The sequence below is a fragment of the Microcebus murinus genome, chromosome 4, assembly GCF_040939455.1.
Source record: "Microcebus murinus isolate Inina chromosome 4, M.murinus_Inina_mat1.0, whole genome shotgun sequence".
Lineage (NCBI taxonomy): Eukaryota > Metazoa > Chordata > Mammalia > Primates > Cheirogaleidae > Microcebus > Microcebus murinus.
Genome location: NC_134107.1, coordinates 90,901,983 through 90,926,346, shown reverse-complemented (window position 1 = coordinate 90,926,346; position 24,364 = coordinate 90,901,983). Strand labels below are relative to the sequence as shown.

Below are 24,364 nucleotides of genomic sequence, written 5' to 3'. Positions count from 1 at the left end.
GTCTCTGGCCTGGCTGAGTGCCAGGGTGGCTATGCTAGTGTGGGTGGCCAGCTCCAGCGTGGCACTGTTCTTCCTACAAATGCAAATATACCATCTAGCTACTGTCTATATCTTTTGCAAAATCATTCATTTCCTGTCTGTTTCCTAGTTACGGTAACAATCACAAGCTTTAAAAATAGCTTGCCCTATATAATACAACAGACAGTGCCCAATCTGTGTTTCAGGCCTGATGCCCTCACAGACAAGCCTTTAGCAGACTGCATTTTAATTTTTTTGAGGGAATTAGATTTTCAAAATAAATGAATTATGTTGCTCTAATTTATGTCTAAATTTCTGAGTGGGACTGTAGTAGCAACCACAGGCAAAGAAAGCAGACTGTCCACAGGCAGTGGACTCGTCCTTGTCCTTAGGGACATGGACACTAGCTACTTGTGGCCAGCAACTAGGCTGAAACCTGCCTGTGGCAGCCTAGCATGGAGCTGCCTGCTCCGGGCTACGCTGCGGCTGAACTCATGACTGACCCTTTGAATCTGCTCTGCCTCCGGAGTCCCTGATTTCTGAAAATGGCTCTCACCTTCCAACATCTAAGCTCAAATCTTGTTATACTGGTTTGGACTTCTCCTCTCCAGACTCTAATATTCTATCAGTTTTATCTTGACCATCTCATTTCTGTGGTCCCCTCCTCTCCAGGTTCATGGCCACTGTCCTAGTTCAGCTCCCATCACCTCCTTCCTGGACATGCGCTCTGACCTCTGTTTTTTCCCCCACTACTCAACGTACCAACGTGACCATGCAGGCGCATTTTCTGAAACACAACATGGATCACAGTGCTTCCTTGCTCAAAAATCCTCAACTTTCCTACCACCCCAACGACTGTTCCTTCAATTGTTTCCATTGATACCGAAACACTTCTCCACATTGAGAGCTCCGACCTTGAGAAAAAGGCTAAATTCCTTGGCTTACCATTCACAGCTAACATATCCATCTTTATTTCATACAACCTGCCTTCATAGGCCCTTCCCGCGGACAAACTGAACTACTGCGCGGACGTGGATGGACCTACGCTTTCCTACTGATTGCTTTCGCTCAGGCTTTCCCTCCCCTGAAGACATCCCGCCCTGGTTTCTACCCACCCAGGTCTACTCACCTCTCAATCTCCCGCTCTGACAGTTAACCCAAAGACTTTCCCGATCAAACAGCTAAAAGCAACTCCCCCCCGCCTTCTAGTCTCACTTGGATTCATACTTCTTTAAGGGACTGATCATATTTTATCTTTTATCAATTTATTCAGCACCTGGCATGCTGTCTTTAGTTACATATAATGTTTCTTCTGCTAGACCGTAGTCTAGCAGACTGCGAGACAGAGTTCATGTCTGACTCATTTTTTATCACCTAAAGAGGTAAAAAGACAGGAAACCAATATGTGCTGAATATCTATAATCGGCCCCAAACTTCATACACATTATCTTAATTCTGACAAAAGTCTCAAAAAGTTGGTATTCTCATTTTACACAAGAGAAAACTGAGGTTCAAAAGTTTAGTCACCTTGCCCAAGTTCACACAGCTAGTAATGAGAAGAATCTATTTTGAACATACTCTAAGATCTATGTTCTTTTATGACACTCTGTTACCCATCAATATGATCCTCTGTATACTGCTTGATGCTAAGTACATATAACACATATTAGAAGTTAAATAAATATCCATTAAATGAGAGAAGCTGTCATCTTCCATATCCTGAAAGACAATTTTATGTAGTACACTAATCTTTAAGCACATCCAAAGTGGACAAAAAACGATGTTTAACTGGCCAAAAAAGACAGCCCATCATTTTGTAGCTGCAGTACGCTAAGCAGAAGAGAGTCAATAATAATGAAATAAACAAAGTCCAACTCAGCAGAAAAGTTAATTTTTTGTTTCCAGAATTAAAATCTATTAACAAAAATACCCCGCCCAGACACTTGTGAGGGATCTAGGAACTTGAAGAGAGAAGGAATTAGTTAAGGAAGGAGAACGAAGATGGCTTTGAAAAGTTCACACAAGGTCTGACAAGTTATGTTATGTAACAGTCGTCATGACAAAACGCTGATGAGGGCTGGGCCCTGGACACAGTTCTCAGGTTTTTCTCCACAAAAACAACACTTCTGAGTGACTTGAGGAAATGGCAAAGTTCAACAAAGCCAAAGTACAACACTTGTGGACCAAACTGAAGTCTCCAGCCAACTGCCAGCTCGGAGTCTCTTAAACACACCCGTACCTTTGGAGTGTCCACACATTCTTCTTCCATAAACGCTGCTTCCGCCTGACAGCCGGACGCTGGGAAGGGAAAGGCCTCCACGGTGGACGCCTGTGGGAGGAGGGCAGAGCGCAGCAGTCGCATGTTCGGCGAGTGCATGGTCACTGGGAGCCCCACGGTTTGTGCCTGTGAGCACGGCAAGAACAGACAGTGTGGGGATGTGAATACCTTCTCTGCAGATACACAAAGTTTTAAGAATAAAATAATTCTTCCTGGGGCAATTGAAGGATAAATAATTATTCATTGGAAACTCCAGAAAGATTTTATAAAATATGTATATGGTACAGGTATTGATTTGAAGCAGTCAAATCAATGATTCTGAAACAGGTTGTACAGAATTTCATTCCTGTCTCATGATAACATGTGTAACTTTCATGCAGGTCTTTGTGATGCATCAAGAATCCTCCTTGCTAGGCCGGGCGCTGTGGCTCACGCCTGTAATCCTAGCTCTTGGGAGGCCGAGGCGGGCGGATTGCTCAAGGTCAGGAGTTCAAAACCAGCCTGAGCAAGAGCGAGACCCCGTCTCTACTATAAATAGAAAGAAATTAATTGGCCAACTGATATATATATAAAAAATTAGCCGGGCATGGTGGCGCATGCCTGTAGTCCCAGCTACCCGGGAGGCTGAGGCAGAAGGATCACTCGAGCCCAGGAGTTTGAGGTTGCTGTGAGCTAGGACGCCAAGGCACTCACTCTAGCCTGGGCAACAAAGCGAGACTCTGTCTCAAAAAAAAAAAAAAAAAAAAAAAAAAAAAAGAATCCTCCTTGCTTCAATTCAACAAACATATTTGTCTCTTTCTTTAAATATATTACCTAGAAATACATAAAGAAGAATAGAAGTGTCCTTGCCCCTGTGAGCTCAAAATTGAACCAGGGACAGGCATATACACACACATCCGCAACGAACTACAATACAAGGTACACTGAAATAAGTACTATATCTCTGCTTTTTGTTTTGTTTTGGGTGGGGTGAGATGGTATATATTTCTTGGCTAGGGTGTGTGTGAAGAGGAAAAGAGTAGCAGCAGTTGCTTGGAGGTGACAGAAACGTCTGCCCTCCTTCCTTGGAGGAGATGCACGGCCCGCACGGTGTGCTGGCCTAGCAGACGGGGACGCTTACTGCCGAGCAAGTACTGTTCCCCAAGCCAACCTACTACAGAAAGCTCCTGATGGGTTTAAGCCTGTTCTCACGTGTCCCTTATTTACTACCCTAATTAAACAAGCATTACAAATGCTTCTTTTTAAAAAATCATTTAAAAGACAATCTTCCCTTATGAGAATTGGCAAAGATTAATTTTAAAGGTGAAGCTGCTGGATGGTCCTTTCATCCCTGTCCCTTCAAAACTACCCGAATAATTTATCAACTGCATTTTGAACATAAAAGACATTACAAAACATCTGAGGGAACAATGATCTTACCAGACTACGAAGCAGAAGAATGGCCTATACTTTTCCTGCTGTAGTCACTTCAAGGGATATATAGGATAGGGAGTTTTAAATTCAAACAAGTGAAAGGAACAAAATGGTATGAGATTCGAGCTTCTCTTCCCCCAAGACCTGAGTTTGATTCTGAGCTCCCTCACTTACTAATTGTGTGACCTTAATCAGGTTACCTAACTTCTCTGAATCTTATCTGCTTCACCTGTAAAAAAGGAGCTAATAACTACTTCGCAGTTGTGAAGGATTGTAAAAGGTAACATGTAAAGTCCTTAACTCAGTAACATGAATTCCTCCTTTCCCCTTCTTTCTAAAGCCTTAAAATGATCACAAGAATGTAAGAATTAGCTTGCAAAATGAATGCAGTTTTGTTCCCAGATACTATCTAATGGTTCCCAGCTAGGATTTCAGGTTGATGATTTTCAAGGATTGGAGGATATATTAGAAACATACTTTATGTCTGAATATACTTTGAATACATTTACAATTTACTTTATATTTGACATATTCCAATATTAACATCATTGGATATACTGCACAAGGCAAAAAATAAAATACTATTAGCAAAACATCAGTAGGCTACAGATGATAAAAACAGAAAAGAAATACTGCATACCATTCTGGGCATGATAAAGAAATAACTTTTCGTGTATTGTCACTCCTCAGGCTTATATCCTGTGCCACTTTTGAGGTTAAACAACACTTTTTTTCCCCCTTTCAAACACTAATCATTTAAATTAATTTCGCTAGCCACAATGTGAAGTTTTAACTTCCTAATAAAGTATATTTGGTATACTCTTCTTACCCCCATCATCAGCTTTTCAAACAAAAGGATAAAGCTGAAGATTGATTTCTAGTTCCCAAATTTATCAGACCGCTCCTTCTATATGAAAGTAGTCTAGATGATCAGGGCAAAGCATTAGCTGAAGGCGCTGCACTGGAAATGAGATGCCAACAAAACAACTACAACATCCTGCCCCTTCCCAGTCCTTGACTCTTGCTAGCTCTGAGTCTTTAAATGGCAGGGCTGTGCTGTGCCAGGCCAAGCGTAGCACATTGTCCTTGACGACTTTCACATCCGACCTGAACCACAACAACAACTGACTGTGTACTTGGTAAGGGCAGAGGAATAACACATTTTGTTGTGACAGTCACTTCCTAGGAAATAGACCAGTAGGTTTTAGGAGTCTTGCAGTCACTGAGGGGACTAAAGAAGTCTTTTTGGAACAAGAGAGGCTATAAATATATGAATGGCAGGCTCAGTGGTACAGAGCTGACTAGAGAAAATGAATAGACAGACGGCCAGTTAATATCCCAAGGAAGCAGATATTACCAGCTTCTTTGACAGAGCCAACGATCATGTCTAGTCAATTGTGATTACTTTTTTAGACCATGTGTTTATTGCCTTGAATTTCTTCTTTTGACTTTGTGTTTTCCAGAAGCATCAAAATGAAAATAATGTTCTTTCCTATGGGAAAATTGTTACGGCTCCAACACGCATAGACTTGCTACAGCCTGAATTGTGTCCTCCAAAAATTCACAAGTTGAAGCCCTACCCACAGTGTGACTGTATCTGGAGACACGACCTTTAAGAAGGTAAGTAAGGTTAAATGAGGTCATAAGGGTGAGGCCCTGATCCAATAGGGCTGGTGTTCTTGTAAGAAGAGGAAGAGATGCCAGAGATCTTTTTCTCCACACTTGCATGGAGGAAAAGCCATCTGAGGACACAGTGAGAAGACAGCCATCTTTAAGCGAGGAAGAAAGCCCTCACTAGAAATCAGCCCTGACAGCACCTTGATCTTGCATTTCAAGCCTCCAGAACTGTGAGAAAATAATTTCTGTTGTTTAAGCTACCCAGTCGGCAGCAGTTTGTCATGGCAGCTCTGGCAAACGAATGCAATGCTTTTTCCAATAGTTGTGAAGGGCAACTTCTAATCAGCAATTAAAGCATTGGAGATGACTGTTTCCTTATCTGTTTACAGTTGATAGAAACTTGGAGTGGAAGAACTGTTAAAACCTAGTGGTTAGAATTCATGAGAAAAAGGCAGGACGTATTTTTCTCTAAATAGTCATCTGAAGTCAATTAGATATAACACTTCCTGCCTGTTATACAGCAAATGCAAGTACTCTAAATCTAAGATGGGAATCTCACTGTTGTCTAAATAATAATAATAGGTAGTTATCACTAGATGATCAACTCATTAAGGGCAGGGACTATTTCCTGGGACTTCTGAAGCCACAGTGGCTGGGACCGTGCCTGGCGTATAAGTGCTCTATTTGCTGAATTGCATTTAACTTGGTGGCAATCTTATGAAGTAAGTATTGCTATTTCCATTTTATATTTAAGGATGCAGGAGCTCAGAGATGCTGACTTGCCCGAAGTCACCGAGCTTGGTATGGAACCCAAGGTCTGTGTGATTCCACAGCTCATGTGATCTTTGTATTGGATCGTGTTTCCTCAATTTTTTACTGCTATATCAAGTAACAAGTGATTTGCCACTTCCTTAAAAAAAATTACAACATCAAAGAATTAAAGTGAGAAGGCTCTACTAAAACTTTCAGCACATTTATATCCATAACAACAGAGAAAACTATTTTTTAACAAGTTCAACACTAAAATTTAGAGTGTGAAATCTCGGAGGGAAGGGAGCATTTTCTTCAGCCCCGGAGCCTGTTGCTTAGCATCCAGAAGGCACTCAAGACAGGTTTGCGAATGAGCACTGAAGACTGCCACTTGAATTAGATACATTTTAACTTACAGTAAGTAGGTTTCTATGACGACTTGGGTCAATGCATAAAGTGAAAAGAACTCATGGAGTGCTTGGTAATAAAAAAAAAAAGTTATCAAACATAAGAAGCCATGTTATAAATCTGAACTCTGAGCCAAATTAAATATAATTTGAGATATCCTAGAGAATTTGCTCCTAGTCTAGATATGAAAGGATATCATGTACAATAACACCCACACGTGCTCAGGAACAATCATTTATGTAACCCCTCACCACTCCCTCACTTGTGTAATGTTTAAGAAGAACAAAGAGACTTGGCAGAGAATGACTGCCACAGCCCTGGGGGTTTTCCTGCTTCCTATCCATCCTGTCTGGCCACATTTACAAGAGGGAAGGGGTTCCACTGCATCTCACTATGGCTACCCCAACTTAGGAAGTCTCATTTTATCTCTTCCTCTCTCTGTCTTGAAAGCAATACCGTCAACTTTGAAGGTTTCCAAGTACTCAGAGATACTCTAATCCACATATCTGCAACTGTATTGATACCTGATTTGACTCACATTTGTATCAATACATTATTTTACATACAAAGTATGTATAACAAAATAAACCATTTGCCTATTAAAATCAAGAAGATTTTAATTTCTTCTTTTTACATGTTCTGTAGAAACCAATGCAAAATTTTATTATAATCCTGTAAGTTTTGTAAAACTGCCAAAGAAACACAATGTTGTCAAAACTCTTCTGCTCTTACTTTTGCTTAGAACAAAATAAGTTACTCAGAAAAGTGGACAGGAATCCTAATTGAGCATAAATAAGAACAAATCACTCCCTTTCTCAACCTCTATATAGATGATTCCCCAAATCTCATTAGCCCCAGCCTCTCCTCTCTTCTGAAATCCAGATCCATATCTTCCCCCTGAGCAACTGAGTTAATGTCGCTGCTATTTTCTCAGGTCTGGGCTCGAGGATGAGTCTCCTCTAACTCACTGTTGCCCCTTCTTCCTCAACATTTGATTATTACTGTATATAACACACACACAGCACTTACTATGTGCCAGGCACTGTTTTAAGTGCTTCACAAATATTAACTAATTTAATTGTCACAACATTTTTAAATTCTTTTTCTTTCTTTCATTCTTTATTTTTTGAGACAGTCTTGCTCTGTCACCATGGCTTACAGTGCAGTGGCATCAAACCTCAAACTCCCAGGCTCAAGCAATCCTCTTGCCTTGGCCTCCCAGAGTGCTAGGATTACAAGGAATGAGCCATTGTGCCAGGCCCCAACATTCTATTATTATCCCCATTTTAAACTTGGGCAATTGGCCAGGTATGGAGGCTCACGCCTATAAAACTAGCACTCTGGAGAGGCTGAGGCAGGAGGATCAATTGAGGTCAGGAGTTTGAGACCAACCTGAGCAAGAATGAGACCCTGTCTCTACCAAAAATAGAAAACTTAGCTGGGCGTGGTGGTGTGCACCTGTAGTCTGAGCTACTCGAAAGGCTGAGGCAGGAGAACTGGTTGAACCCAGTAGTTTGAGGTTGCAGAGAACTATCATGACATCACTGTACCTTAGCCAGGGCAACAGAGCAAGACTCTGTCTCAAAAACAAAACAAAACAACAACCCCCCCCCCCAAACCTCAGAAACTCGGGAAACTGAGGCACAGAATGACCTTAAACTCCTTTAATGTCACACAGCAGGAAATGGCAGGATCTGGGATTTGCTCCAGAGTCCCTACTTGTAAGCACCATGCCGAGCTGCCTCTCCAAATCTCTGCTAAGTTCACACAGAGTCTACCTCTGAAACAGTTCCTAGACTTGCCTCTTCCTTTCTGCCCCCACCAGCACCATATTAGTTTAAGCCTTCAGTATTTCTCATATCAACTACCATAATCTCCTAACTGTTCTCTCAAAATTTCTTCTCTTCCCTATCCAACCCATTCTTCCCAATGCTACCAGGTTAATTGGCTTAAAGCATGGATATAATTGTATCATTTTTCTGTTTAGCAGCCTGCAGTAGTTCCTTATTGCTTCCTGAATTATAAATAAAGTCTTTACCTTGGCATTCAAAGCTCTTCACAGTCTGGCTTCAGTTTATAATTCCCACTTTGTCATTTGCCTATACTTCAATTCAGGTGAATTAATGAGAATAAGGCCCCCACTGGCCCACATGAGTACTTCTCTCATCTGTGCTGCCCCTTCTGCCTCCCTAGGATGCCTTCAACCACTGCCTCTCCCTAACAAAGTCCTACACGTCTGCGAAGATTGGTCTTCTATGCCATCTCTCCCACAAAGCCTTTCCCCTTCAGATGTGCCTCTCTCTCCCTTGTCCTTAGCTTTTCTACAGCGCTCATCTTTCTCTCTGTTGAGTGACAGTTATGTATGATCTTGTCTTATTTTACTTCCATAGTGTAATGTCTCTGAGGGTAATGACTGCATTTTACATATCCCATCCCTGATAGTACCTAATAATAGAAGCTTGCACATGGTAAATCTGCAATAAAGAGTTGTTAAATGAAACTACATGTATAGGCTAGTTACAGTAATTCTCAACATAAGTGAATGATTAAAAAATGAAGCATCTCTTTAAAAAAAAAAACTGCTTGAGGCCGGGCGCTGTGGCTCACGCCTGTAATCCTAGCTCTTGGGAGGCCGAAGCGGGCGGATTGCTCAAGGTCAGGAGTTCAAAACCAGCCTGAGCAAGAGCGAGACCCCGTCTCTACTATAAATAGAAAGAAATTAATTGGCCAACTGATATATATATATAAAAAATTAGCCGGGCATGGTGGCGCATGCCTGTAGTCCCAGCTACCTGGGAGGCTGAGGCAGTAGGATCACTCGAGCCCAGGAGTTTGAGGTTGCTGTGAGCTAGGCTGACGCCACGGCACTCACTCTAGCCTGGACAACAAAGCGAGACTCTGTCTCAAAAAAAAAAAAAAAAAAAAAAAAAAAAAAAAAAAACTGCTTGAAATAAAGTTAATCCTTAAAAATAGGAAGGTGCTAAAACATTTGAGAATCTAGTGAATGACAGAGAAACAAACTTTACAGAAAGACAGTGTAGAGGATGAAAGCCTAACTCTTTGTACTGCAAGATGAAAAATGTGTCAAACATGTGAACAGGCGCGTGCACAGATAACACTATCGGCTAAGGGGGCGTTACCTTGGCAACTGTTTGTTCAGCGATGGAGCTAGGCCGGCGCTGGCGGCCATCAAGTCTCTGCTCCACTGGAAAACTGCTCCTGTGTGATTTTAGGCGCTCCACCAACAAGAAATAAATGGCAGCAAAGTGGTTATAGCTCTTGTTCTGCAAGGACTGAAAGAGAAAACAAGTGCTGAAGGCAGAGAACTATAAAAACCAATTTAATGGTCTATACCTTTCTTAAAAAAAAGAGAAAGGAAATCATCTGTTCTTAAAGTAGATTGACAAAGTGTGCCTCAACATGAAAGCTGTTCCAGAATTTAGACTGGAAGGCAGAAAATTTTCAAGTCTTTAGTATTAATGATCTAAAAGGTGATTTAAATGAATTGCTTGGCCCTTCTACATTAACAGGATCCATTTATTTTTCTGCAGTCAGGGAAAATGCCATCCTGGTCTCATATAGACATTCCCCAATGCTGCCATGTGGTCCCATCTCATAGCTGTAACCACGGTGTAAGCTCAGTTAGCAACCTGAGCCTGGGGCTCTAATTCCATGGCTTCCACACCAGTCCAAACCATTGAAAACTCTGAAGTGAATGATTAAAGTCTTTGGGGAACTTTCTGGTGATTATTTTGGGCTGGCGAATGACATCTGGATGCTAAATTGAGAGACACTATGCCTCCGTTCTTAGGTAATTTTTTCCTCTTGTTTTTGCAGTCCCACCCTCTTGAAACCTTGAAAATACAGTTGCTTCCCAAATTTTCACATCTCTAGCCTGCCAGCTTTCCCAGGATACTAAGGGAACAGGGAAACAACTGCTCCTTTGGCTTCTAATTCCACCTGACAGTGTGCAGAGGTGCTGTGCAGGATGCAGAATACTCTCAGCAACAATCACAGGCCAGTGGAATGGCACTCACAGCTGCCCTTGGGGATCTACTTCATGGACAGTGCAGAAAAACGTCACTGAGTGCACGACGTGCAAAGCAGGGAAGTCAGTTTGGTTTCACCCACGGCTACAATGAGGGAAAAGGCAGCACAGTCTTTCACAGCAAACAAGGGGGCATTTGATATTCTTTCTTGTTATGCTTCCTCTTTAAAAGAACTGTTTTTTACTATTGTGGAGTTATTAAAAATATGTATCCCATAAGTATACCTACTATTAGAGGATAGAAATAAAAAAAATTCCCAAGTAAAACTTCATGCTTCATCTTGGAAAAACTTTCTAACTTTTATTTGCTAAAGCTTCCATCTTTGCCTTTTCTGAATCTTCTACAAATGCTTCCTCTTGAATTTTTTGGTGGATGGGGCAAAGAAAGGAATTTAGACATTGAATAAAAGCAACTATAAATAGAGTCTGATGTAATCACCAGGGAACACTTGAATAGTATGCCTAGGTGCTGGGAACAGATGTGCTAAAAGAGTAGGATGACAGGTGTGAGCATGAAATTTCAAGTAACTAAGTGCAGTAGAATCCTGAAATATCTTTAGTCAAATCTCTGATGGCTTTACCTCAATGGTTTTCTGCTGATCTATTCCAAGGCTGTGCATCAATCGCAGAACCTGTTCATTAAACTCCCCGATCGATGGCTCATTTTCTTGCTCTTGTGGATAGAGAACAGGTCTCTGTACAGGAACTTCGATGAGCATCCATTTATGCTCCTTGATTTGAGCTATGGTTAGCCGTTTGCAAGGGTCTAGGACCAACATCCTTCGAATAAGGTGCTCACAATCTATAGAAACCACAATGTTACAAAAGTCACACAAATCACCTTGCACTTTAGTGTTATCTGCTTGACTCACATGACTTTGTACAACAGTGTTAATCGTTGTATCCTCCACTGGAAAGCAGAAGGTCAAATGAATAAATGAATACATGAAGCTTACTGACATTTGTCAAGTTCACCTGGTGAACCAATGAATATTTAAGAAAAACAGGAGGCTGTAGGTCTATCAGATTCTGTGCTCAGTGAAATCTTTCTACTGAATTTCCAAACTGAAAATATCTAGACACGGACTTAGATTTCAACTAAAGAAAAGAAACAAGCCTCATTCCTAGAACAAGCAAATGATAAATTGATCCTCAGTCACATCTAAGGCTGATACACTAAGGCTATGCAAGTGAGGCAGAGAGGTCTCCAATGGGCTGTTGCTTTTCTTCACATTCAGTGCAGATGAGAAAAACTATGTGAAATATTATATACTTCTTGATTACACCAAGAAAATGGCACTGCTGCAACTTTGAGCACTAGATTATTCCCTGAGCTGATGTGATATTCTTCACCACGCCCACATAAACTAAATTTACAGCAGCCACTAATGCCAGGCACCCTGCTAAGTGCTTTATACAGATTAATTTAATTAATCCTCACAACACCCTTCAGAGAGGAACAACTGTTATTTCTGTGGTATAGATGAGGAAATTGAAGCACAGAGAGGAGATACAAGTGCCAAGGTCATACAGCCAGTCAGTGGTGGACTCAGGATTCCAACCAGCAGTCTGTTAGTCTGGCTCCAGAGTCCATGCTCTTTGCTACTAAAAGCATTATTTCCATTGTTAGTAGGAACAAAAAAATTAAGATTAATAACCAAAATGAAATTAAAAAGTAAACTTAACTACTACCTAATGTAACAGCTCAAGACGGGCAGGGATTATGGCATTTCATGTTAATTCAGCAGAGCTTTGCCAGTTGGGTTTTAATCTAATTAAAAATTTTTCAATTTTACTAAATTCATTTCATACTTAGAGTAAAATGTAGTAAATCTGTATCTATAAAGTGCTTCAGTACGTCTAAAATAAACCTGAGACATTTATAGACCCAGAGTGAATGGGAAGGCTTGCTGCTCTTAATCTGGGAAATGTTCTGTATTCAGTTACAAGCAGGAAAGGCTGGAACTTGTCTCACCTACAAAGAGGGGGTTGCTTATTTCTATAGCTTTTTAAATGACTCACTTTATTTGGCATCCAAACTCTCTGAGAGGGAAGCTTTTGCCTGGGCATTTGATTTGCAGCACAAATACTATAAAGCACCTTTAGTAAGATGAACAGCTTGTTACCTTCTGACATGAAATATGGAATCCGGAATCTTCCTTCCAAAACCCTCTGCCTCAAAATCGGAAGAGTTGGTCCATCAAAAGGCAGAGCTCCACAGACAAGGACGTAAAGAACGACTCCCATACTCTAGGGAAGAAAATGATGCAGTCATGTAGTCACTTTTCTACCGAGAACTTCAAACACTCTTCTCCTAAACATCCCCAGGGCTCTTAAAATCATAAGGACTGAAAAATTCTTGTCTGAATTTATTATTTTCTCAGAATTTGAAAAAATATCTGAAACCCTGACTATTGTAAGAAGTCTTATAAAAGATACCAAAACATCTGAATTTGATCACTTTGATGACTAAACTTTAAATTATTGCTGTTATCAGGATGATAATACTTGTCCCTAGAAATTCTTTCCTAGGGATCCATTTCAGGATTCTCTAATACTAGTCTGGCAGATGGGGAAAATAGGAAATACTGCTTATGTGCTAAGTACCAGGAGGTTCTAAGATGGGCCAAAGTACCAAGTCTTATCATTATAGGCGCATTTAACAACACAGCAAAGCAAAGCAATACCCAAATATCCAGCTGTGGTCCTTCATACTGCTGCCCTTCAAAGACTTCTGGGGCTGCATATGGGGGGCTGCCACACCACGTTGCCAGTAGTTCACCACTTTTAAAGAAATTTCCAAAACCGAAATCTATTGGGATGGAAATAAATGTTACTTTCATCTATGCTCTCAAACTATACTACATTTCTCTGTAATAAATCTTACAATGTGCTATATTAACAAAATTACTACTATTCACTCTGTGAGGGCTGGGATGATATCTATTTTGTGATGGTTCTCTAGCACTTAGTCATTTATGACTAGCAAATAGTAAGTACTCAATAAATACTGCTGAATGGATGCATAAGTGAATCAAGTTTCCTTCTCAAAGAGAGTAAGAGATTGGAAAGAGACTTTAAATCATGTATTTTTAAGGCTGAAAGAAAATCCATTGGTGTGGAGAACTAACTTGAATTCCATAATCTTAGAATTTCAATTACCCAATAATTGATTGATGAAGAGCTCTTCATCTTATATGGTCTATACAGAAAGCTACAAATGAGTAAAACTAACTCTAAGATATTCACGTAAACACAACCAAGTGACTGGCTGCTCTTATAGCCTCCCCCAAGGTAGCAAGGCAACCGAATACAGTGTTTCCTAAGTAAAAACTCTGGGTTGGTCCATACATCCTCTTTTAGGCAGATGCTCATCTGAACAGCTTATTAACATATGATGGCTATATGGCCCAGCCACAGGCCACCTATCACCGTGACTTATTTACTCATTTATGGAATACAGTGGCATTATCCTTGAAAACAGTTAATGGCCTTCCCCTTATAACCTTAGTCATATTCAATCTACAGCTCTGATGCATAGAACATACTCCGGAAATGCTATACTCAGATGCCTTTAATATGCATGAAAAAAATTCAGTGAGCTTTGGTATAAATGCAAGCTTATACCCTTTTGTTATGCCTTTACACAGTCTCATGTTCTTACTGAAGAAACAAATTCCTATGATTTTGTAAGTTGTACCCATGCTGCCTTGTGTTGTTGTTACATACTCCTGACTGAAGAACATGCCTCAGTGACAGGAAGTGGCTCTACACCCAGCTGGCACACAGCACTGCATGCAGAGTGAGCTTTAAGAGATGCCCCAAAGGGGGCTGGAGGAGTCTCCATTGCCAGACTGACTGGGTTTGTGACTTTGGAGTCTTAGTTTCCCCATCTGTAAAGTTGAAATAATAAATATACCTAGTCAGCACATTGTTGTGAGGGTCCAACGTATTAACATAAACACACATACTCTATTCACACCTTGAGATTATGCATACGTCTGCACCTTAGGCGAAGCATTCTCTTAAATCAATAAGTAACAACTGGTGGCAGGCAGCAATAATGGTAGTAATAGTGACAATCCCTATCACCACAGCTTCATGGACGAGTACAGGCTATGAAGTTAGGAGAACTAGAGCTGATTCCCAGTTTTGCCACTTTTTAGCTTTAAGCCCTCTAGGGAAGTTATTTAACTTCCCTAAACCTTAGTTTCCATATCTATAAATGTAGGGATAATCCACCTACCCAGATAGGATGCCATGAGGAATGAGTGTCACCATATAAAATGCTTAGAGCATGGCAGATGTGAAATACCAGCTCTCTTTTCTTTCTGTGAAACCATTATTACCTACTATTGCCTTTCAAAGAAAAAGGTCCCAAGAAAATAGATAGGAGGGGTAGAAAAAGTGTAGAGGGAGCCTAAGGGTTCAGAAGAGGAAAGAGGGTGCATCTGGGGAAAGGGTCTCAGACAGAGCCTAACCCTGGTGAACAAGACTGTGGTTGGCATCCGGGAGCATGAGGCAAAGCGGGTGCCAGGGAGACGTTCTCTCCAGTCCCATAGTCCACTTTCCAAAATGACCATCAGAAAGGCCTTAGCTTCTCAATTCCATCTCTGTGACTAACCACTCCTATCACATCACATCCCCATCTGATATATGTTTCCAATTTTCTACAAAATCCATACTGTCACATGAGTCAAGGATGGGATGTCCAAATCAAGTTTAAAGAGAAAAATTTTAATTTCTCTGTGTGTTTGGAGATCTTAGGTACAGTAATAGCCACACTTTAAACCACAATAAATACTCTGCAGATAGCATTGTTAAGTTTTAATGTCTCAAAGAGCTCTGATAGAGCCATTTCACTCTAAACTTTCTCATACCCTGGTGAAATGAACTCAAAGGAGTGACAGAGGCCTGTCAGGAAGGTGGCCTGGCTTCTTTGTCGCCTTAGGTTCTCATTGGTCACTTCACAGGCAAGAAAGCAAGAGCTAGGAAAGTTCACCAGGTCTGCAGTAGGCTAGTTTCAGCCTCAGCTTTACAGACTTAGCACAAAGAAAGCTTCCTGTTCACACTTACAAGAAGGGTGTACTAAGCACCTGTTTACTTCTATTTTCTGCAGGTAACTGAGTAAAATAAGAACTTAGGTCTAGAAACATTAAAAGAAACACCAAAAGACAATCAGGCTCACTAAGCTATTACAACGTCACATATGCAGAGGTCTTCTATAACCTCGTCAAAGCACTTCAAACATTGTATTTGTAATCATCTGATGAATAAAAACATAAGGAAGACTTTGGAGTCAGGCAGATCTGGAATCAAATCCTAGGTCTTCTACTTAGCTATGTAATCTTGATCAAATTATTTAACTTCTTGGACCCTTGGTTTCCTCATTTGCAAAATGGGGACAGTATACTTCATAAAGTTGTTTTGAGTATTGATATAAGTACAATATAGATAATGCTACTGAAACATAGTAGGTACTCAATAAATGGAAGCTACTGTTGCTACTATTATTTTACTTATCTGTCTTCCTCATCAGACTACACTCCTTGAGAGTAGAGAATGGGGGAATGACAGTCTGTACTTCTAGCCCTTAATATGCTGTCTGCAGACAATAACTGATTGATAAAGATTTTGCTAAATGAATATGTCATTCTTATCTCTTATAAAAGTGCTTCATTATGTGCCAGGAGCTGATCTAAGCTCTCCAAAGATAATTTCTTCTTAATAACCCTATGAGGTATCCTTATTTTTGGAAAAAGTGAGCATAGAAAGTTAAGTACCTTGCCAGAGGTTATACAGCTAGTTAGTTGCAAAACTAGAATAGAAACCAAGTTTGATGATAAAGCCCTCACTGTTAACCACCACCTTTATGTCCTTCCTGGCACAGGGGTAAGTAGCTATTTTTGAACAAGTTAATAATTGCCAGGCTTAAGAAGTGGCAATGAGAGGTACTTAAAAATAAAAGGCTTTTTATTTCTTTAGAGGAATCTGAGTAATTGGCTTCATTCACGGTCTATAGCTTTCTGCCTAAATGCATATAGTGAAATGAGGGGTGAGCAAGAAGGATGAAATAAGAAGCTGCTGGATTTGTTTCCTCTTGTCATTTATTCAAATAAAATGCACTATATTCGTGTTTCATCATACTAACCAAATTCACTCATCTCTTCATTTAACATCTGTATGCAACGCAGGTGTCAATAATGTGCAAACCACTGAGCAAACACAGAACAGAATCTCACAACAACACAGAATAATGAAAGACCCCCCCCCATTATCACCTGACTTTTAGAAAGCATTATGAAAACAATCACGTGGGCACTCCCCTGTCTGCTAGACTCAGATCCACCCTGGCCTTGCTGGAAAGCAAACATCTTTCTAGTTTAATATTTTTGCTAATTCTCTGATCTGCAAGTTAATACCTAGAACTCTGGCTGCTATGTTCCTCAGACATTTTGCTTGCTGTTTTTCTGTCATAAAACTTATGCCATACAATGTTGGATTCACTTTTTTTTTTTAACTTGCAATTTTGAAATACTTTAAGATTTACAGAAGAGTTGCAATAATAAAGTGATATATATATATACCCTTCACCCAGCTTCCCCTAATGTTACCATTTTACATAATTATAGTACAATTATCAAAACCAAGATTCAATTATCAAAACATCGATTCAATACTTCTAACTAAACTACAGACTTTATTAAGATTTCACTAGTTTTTTCACTACCATCCCTTTTCAGTTCAGGATTCTACCTTGCATTTAATGTCATGCCTCCTTAGTCTTCTCCAATTTTTGTGACAGTTCTTCACAGTCTTTCCTGACCTTGAAGAATACTAAATATTTTGTTTGACTGTCCTTCAACTTGGGTCTGTTTTGTGTCACCTCATGATTAGATTAAGGGTATGACTTTTTGGGAAGAGCATCACAGAGCTCGTGCTCATCTCAGTCCATCATGTCAGGCGGTGTACGGTGTTATGTGTAATTACTGGTGAGGTTTACCATAAACACTTGATTAAGATGGGGTCTGTTGGGTTTCATCACTGTAAAGTCACTATCTTTCCTTTTGTAATTGATAAATATTTTAGAGAAGATCCATTGGGACTATATATATTTTGTTTTCTCTTGAATATTCACCCACTAGCTTTAGCGTTTGCTGGTAGATCTTGATTGCAGCAACCACTGTGGTACTCTAATGGTGAGTTTTCATTTTCCCCATTCCTTCTACATTTATTTTACCTAAATTTTATTTTTCAATAACAAATAATAATATATATTAATATATTAAATATTTACAGGCACAATGTGATAAATATATGTTTAACATTGTAGAATGACTAAATCTTGCTAATTAACAAATCCATCGCATCATTAGTTACAATTCATCTCTAAGGAAGAGCTGTACCTTCTCTACCCTTTATTTATTTATTTATTATAGTGCTATATTACATATTATCATGAATATTTATTTTATTCTTAAAGTTATAATTCAATACTACTGTTACTTATTTTGATGCTCAGTTTCAGCTTTGGCCATTAGGAGATAATTCATACTGGCTCCTGTGTCTTTTCAACATGCCCTATTTTATTTTATTTTAATTATTTTTTTATTTATTTAATTTTATTTTATTTTATGCATTTCCTCATCTTTTGGCCCCAGATGTTCCAGGCTTATCTTGTATTTTCCCTGCCCCAGTCTTGACTCAACTGCTTCTCCTAGGAGCTCTGGTTCCTTTTACTGAAGAATGGCATTTAGAAACCAAGCCTAGGTCCTACATGTGCTCATTGACTTGAAGTACCTACAGCTGCAAGTGACTTAGCCAGTCCTCAAATGCAGGTCCTTTGAACTCGGAGCCAGGTGTTTTTTTTTTTTTCTTCTTCACTATAATCAATAATCATAGATGTTCCAAGGACACCACCAGTCAGAAGTGTAATCCAACTTAAAACTGGATTTACAGAAAGCTGTCAAAACCCAGGGAAAAAATAGAGATGAGCGATTTTCCAATTTATCCCTGTGCCAGCAGGAGTTGGAGAAGGCTTTCTCTTCTCTATAATATTAGAAACTATGTTAACAGCATCCTTAAGAAGTGGATGGGAATAATTAGGATGTTTAGAGTAAATGTCAGAAATATACACCTGTATTTATTTTAGGAATCTATATTCATTTTAAGAATGCATGATGTGCTAAATAGACACATCTTGTCCTTTTCATGTGAAGATGATACATGCTTCTATCCCCACAACACTAAGGCATGTACCCCAAGCTTTTACTCTAATAAAATTTTTGAGATTGCTTAATATATTCATATTCTCTTGCCTGGGTTCTATGAGGCTTGAAATGTGTATACAAAATAGGATTTGGGATAGAGTCTTTTACTATAGATCAGTTACTGACTCCCATGAAAATCAACTAGTCCTTAAAAGCTGAGTCCTCTGTCTCTTATCTAACTAACCAGTAACAGACCATGGATATATCTGAATACAGTACTAGAACTGCTACTGTTTTCTTTTCCATATTTTGAAAGTTGACTGACTGACCTATGTCTTCCTGATAATAAAAACTATCTTTACTGTTATCACTAAATTACATAAATTATCAGTGCCCAAACATACTTAGCAAAGGGACAATGTTTTAGGAATAATAGTGCCTTGCACAGAAGTAAGCTGACCCTGAAGATTACTGTCTAATGGGAACCAAGTGCAATATAGAGAATTCTGTTGTTTGTTGGAATGAAATAGTTCCAACATTAACATGCATATAAGTCACCTGAGAAAATTGCTAAAATGTAGATTCTTATTCCATAGGACTAGGCTTGGGCCTGAGATTCTGCGTTTCTAACAAGTTCTGAAGTGATGCTCACGCTGCTGGTACCTACACCACTCTCTGAGTAGCCAGAAAATGGAATAAAATAGGGGCTGTGAAAAAGGTACAGAAGATGTTAAATGATGTCAGTGTTTGCTGTTGCACAATGATTATAATCACTAAATACTTTCAGGATTTGTATTTAAATGACATAAAGACTAAAAATAGGAGAAATCATTAGGTAAACTAAGTCATTTTTTTTAAAAAGGAAAAAAGCAAACACTGAAACCCACTCTTCATAGATAACAGAGGAACACAGTAAAAAGATCTAGACTCAGAAGAAACGGTAATATTTTCCAATGGTCAGGGAAATGCGAGTTAAATAGCTGTAACTTTATATAACTGGAAATTATTTTAAGAATGAACTCCTTACACTGTTGGGAATATTAAAAGAACATTCTCATACATTGTTGGTGGGGGAAAAAAAGAGAAAACCAGTTTTTGAGCAAAGAAAAAATAAATGATTTCTAGGAATCAACACAACCAAAGCAATTTTAATCTCCAGCAGTGTGTTATAATGTCTAATTTATAATTTAAAAAATCCTCCTACAGAGCAGCAGATGGCTTTAGGGTTAAATTTATCCTCATTTCTAAAATTACCAGCAGAATTCGGCTATCCAACCTCTATGAAGAGTTACACATCCTTTGTGATTATTGTAATAGGAGTGAAGAAGACAATTATGAGGACATGAAAGCTGACAAATGAAAGGTAGAAGAGTGACAGAGAAGAAACTGACCCATTGCACAAACTGCATACAGATCAGTCAGACACTGACATCAATGCATACTTTGTTGCCCACCAGCAAGAAAAGGCCAGTTGCATAGTTCATTTCCAAACATCAGTCATTCTCCCTATCTGACAGGAAGGCAAGGGAACCACCACCACAGTTGAGGTGAAATGTGATCCTGCTGACCAGTGTGAGACATCTATTCGTCCAATCAGAGAGTTCAATGAGCTAAGAAGCAAATACATGATCTTCCTTAGTCTAAACGAAGTAAGTGGGGAGAGGGGGAAGGGAGATGAACAGGAGGGGGAAAGGGAGCCTAAGATGGGGAAAACAAAATCAAACTAAGCCCTTTCAGCTACCTTCCATATTCCAGGCTTAATGTGCTGGTGGTGCTAAGTAGGACTGAAGGATACCGGCAAAGTTTTCATTGCACTTGCTGATGTAAAAGCTCTTTTTACATTTTATATAATGTTAGTGGCAGGAGGATAACAAATGGAAGGCTTTCAATAATTATTTTTCCAATAAAACCTATCTTTGCCTCTCCCACCCCTTTTTAGTTCTAGGGCACAAAACTGGAATCATATATCCAGAAACCTTGTTTCAAGGTCTGGTAAGTAGGAAGGATATTAGAAGCAATGATGACAGACGATTGACCACTGTATCAAATTAGAAAGGAAGCATTCATTCCTTTTGGGCTAAGACAAGTGACTTATGATGCATAGGTCAGATTAATCAGGCTAATTACATAATACTAATTACATTTAAGGTCTCTCTCAGAAAAAAATTAATTTGTATCAGAGACAATTTAGAATATGTGATAAATTTTCCTTGCTTCTTTAAGATTTGTATTAGTAAAGCTTTGTTTTCACATGCAATCAATTATACATTGGATATAAATAATAGTTACCTTTTATTGAGTGTTTACATGGTGCCAGGAGCTTTAATTAACAAATTATTTAACAAACACTTAAACAGTACTAGAGAGGCATTGTTCTAAGTGCTCTGCAAATATTAACTCAAGTAATAAATAACCACTATGAGATATGAACTTCTATCACTCTTCTTTCCAGATAAGGAAACTGAGAACAGAGGGGTCAGGAAATGTGCCCAAGACACAAAGCTAGTAAATGTCAGAGCCAGGATTCAAACCCGGGTTTCCTAGCTCTAGAGCCCATACTCTTACCTACTACCCTGTACCACTTACCTGTATTGCCAACCTATGTCTAGCATTATCAATAATCCCACGATCTCTTCCTGAAAAACAGATTAATCTCTATTTAATAGATATGGAACCCTGGGTCTAGAGAAGTTAAATCATCAGCTCAAGGTCACAGCTTCTAAGTGGCATAGCCAGAAATTGCACCAGCACTGTTACCAAATTCAGCACTCTCCCTGTTTGAATTGTGATTATTTTCTGAAAACTTCCTCCAAGTAATTCATACATTTTAATCCTTATCTAAGTATTTATTATGAACATTTCAGACTGGGAAAGTTGGAGAATAAAACTAAATGTTATTCATCTATTCAGTCTCAACTTTTTTTTTTTTTTTTTTTTTGAGACAGAGTCTCACTCTGTTGCCTGGGTTAGAGTGCCGTGGCATCAGCCTAGCTCACAGCAACCTCAAACACCTGGGCTCCAGCGATCCTCCTGCCTCAGCCTCCCGAGTAGCTGGGACTATAGGCATGTGCCACCATGCCCAGCTAATTTTTTCTATATATATTTTAGTTGGCCAATTAATTTCTTTCTATTTTTAGTAGAGATGGGGTCTTGCTCTTGGGCTCAGGCTGGTTTCGAACTCTCAACCTTGAGCTATCCGCCCGCCTCAGCCTTCCAGAGGGCTAGGATTACAGGCGTGAGCCACCGTGCCTAGCCTATTTATTCTCAACTTAATGCCTGAATAACCAGAGACAAATTAGCTAGGAGAAATAGTACTGTAATTACTAAATTTACTGAAAACCAATATTGTTTTGCATTCAGCTTCTTACTATGAATGTCCCAGTGCTCATATTTTACAAAGGTGGGAGGTCCCACGATTGAGGCAATGGGCACACACAGGTGTGGGTGAAACTATATGGCTTATTAGGTTTGACCCACTGGGGGAACATAAACTGGAAGCTGGTCTCAAAGCCATGTTTCTGTATTTATTAAAATGAACCATGTCTGATACTTACACTCCGCTTTCTGTCTTATAACACAGATAAATATGAAAATATTTAATATTTAAACCTCATTTTGGTTTGTGCTTCTTTTCAATTTCAACATACAAGATGGCTAAAACAGTTCATTTATTCATCTTATTTAGAAAGTAGAGATCTTTATCAGTAAAAGCAACATAAAAAATATATAATTTAAGGGGACAATTTTATATTTTATTCTGGGTCCTTGCAATTTCTTTTCATGGAGCCTCATCTTTCCCACATGTTCGATTTCTTTAAAATTCAAGAATTCTCAAAGAGATCAGAAAGTGTTCTTAAAAGAAAGCAGAGCCATCAAAAAGTTATGAAATCTATGAATAAAAAAATATCCTGGAGAAATTCTTTAAAGACATTGGAACACACCTAAACTTCATATGGCATGTGGAATCCTTCATGACCTGGCCCCTGCTCACCTGTCTAGGCTCTTTTCCTATCATTCCTCACTGGCATTTACATGGTACTGGCTAAGACCTGCATCCCAACATTCCAGGTTCTCTCTGGCCTCTCTGCTTTTGCACGTACTGATTCATTTGCTTGAAGAAGCCACCCCGACCCCTACGCCTACCTTTCTCTATCTTGCCCCTCCACCCCCATCCCACCATAAATACCTTCTTAATCAAGTTTTAGCTAATAATTTCCCTGATTCTTCCAGGCAGAGTTAGTCTTTCTCCTAGCCTCCATGGCCTTGAAAACAATGAACTTTTTGTGTTATATTTACTTAAAGGTCTGGTTCTTTACTTGATGAATTCCTTGAGGTGAAAACAGAGTTAAGTTTTTTATTGCTGTTTTTTGTCTTGAAATTTGTGAATTTCCAGGACTTAGCTCAGGACCAGAGTAGATAGATGTTTAATAAACACTAAAATTTGGGGTTGAGGGTAGTGAGGATAGCAGAAGATAAAGTGTGGGCAAGAAAATATCTGAGTGCTTAGCTATACTGTGTGTGCACGTGTGGGTCTCCATTTGTGAGCAATGGAAGCAGGGACACTGAATGTATAAATATAGAATGACGGAACCCACAGTTCAGTTAGTGAGCACCCCTTGAGGAGGAACTGACACATGATACTTGGAAATTACAACATGATGTAGTGAAAGAAGCACAGATATTGTGGTCAGCGAGACCTAGGTTTGAGTTCCAGGTCTGCTATTTATTATCTGAGTCACCTTATCAAGTTATTCAATCTCTTTGCTTTTCAGCTTTCTTATCTAAAAACTGGCAAAAGCTATGCAGCTCCCAAGGTTGCTGTGAAGATGAAATCATATAAATACCTAGCAGAGTACAATGAAAATAGTGAAGGCACAAATAAAAAAAAGGTTAGTTGTTGTACTATCTCTTCACCAGAGAAAACAACTTTAGGAATCTGACATTTTACCCATCTTCTACATAATTCGAAGGCCTTGAAGTTTAGATATTCAAAACCAAAAATAAAAACAGTAAAAACAAAACAAAAACCTAGATGTCACATAATGACATTAGAAATACTGATGTGACCCACCCATATTTTAGGCCAGAATTATAATAGACACACTACAGCCAGGCAAAGCTTGGTTATAACCTTAAAGCAATATTCTGGGTTTTCTGTTTATAAGTTTTTTTGGTGTCTTACTTTGACATTTTCTTCTGAGAGGTTAAGTGATAGCGCTTTGTAATTTCTACAGCGTATGAGTCACAGCTCTAATTTTTCTCTGCATCAGAAAACTCCTGGAACTCCTTTGACCTATTGTTTTTGTGAATTTTTTGTTTTGGTAATAAGGGACTATGAAAGTGATGCAGGGGTTTCCCCCTTCTTTCTACAGAGCTAAGGACTTTGTAAAAGAAGAAAAAGGACTTTCTCTGGAAAGAAAAAAAAAAAAACAACAACCCAACAAAAAACACTTCTAGGGCAGCTGATGCTTTTAAGGAACAGTAGACAAAAAATTCCAGTGAAGTGCATTATAGAAGGTTGGCAAAAAGGAGAGAAATGAAAGAGACCAAATGGGCCAAAAGAAGAAGATAAAGGGGAAAAAAACATAAATGGAAGAAGTGAACATATATTTAAAAAACTAT

General features: G+C 39.2%; 1 protein-coding gene across 2 annotated transcripts in view; it reads right to left on the bottom strand.

Annotated features, from left to right (window-relative positions):
- The window catches only part of SIK2 (salt inducible kinase 2), a 135,452-nt gene that overhangs the window by 14,856 nt on the left and 96,232 nt on the right, over positions 1 to 24,364 (bottom strand). For both annotated transcript variants that reach the window (XM_076002501.1, XM_012749552.3), the window contains exons 5-9: positions 13,220 to 13,344; positions 12,659 to 12,782; positions 11,114 to 11,334; positions 9,625 to 9,777; positions 2,258 to 2,422 (exon numbers count right to left, since the gene is read on the bottom strand). In XM_076002501.1, coding sequence (XP_075858616.1) covers positions 2,258 to 2,422; positions 9,625 to 9,777; positions 11,114 to 11,334; positions 12,659 to 12,782; positions 13,220 to 13,344 — 788 coding nt within the window. The remainder of the gene's footprint in view (positions 1 to 2,257; positions 2,423 to 9,624; positions 9,778 to 11,113; positions 11,335 to 12,658; positions 12,783 to 13,219; positions 13,345 to 24,364) is intronic.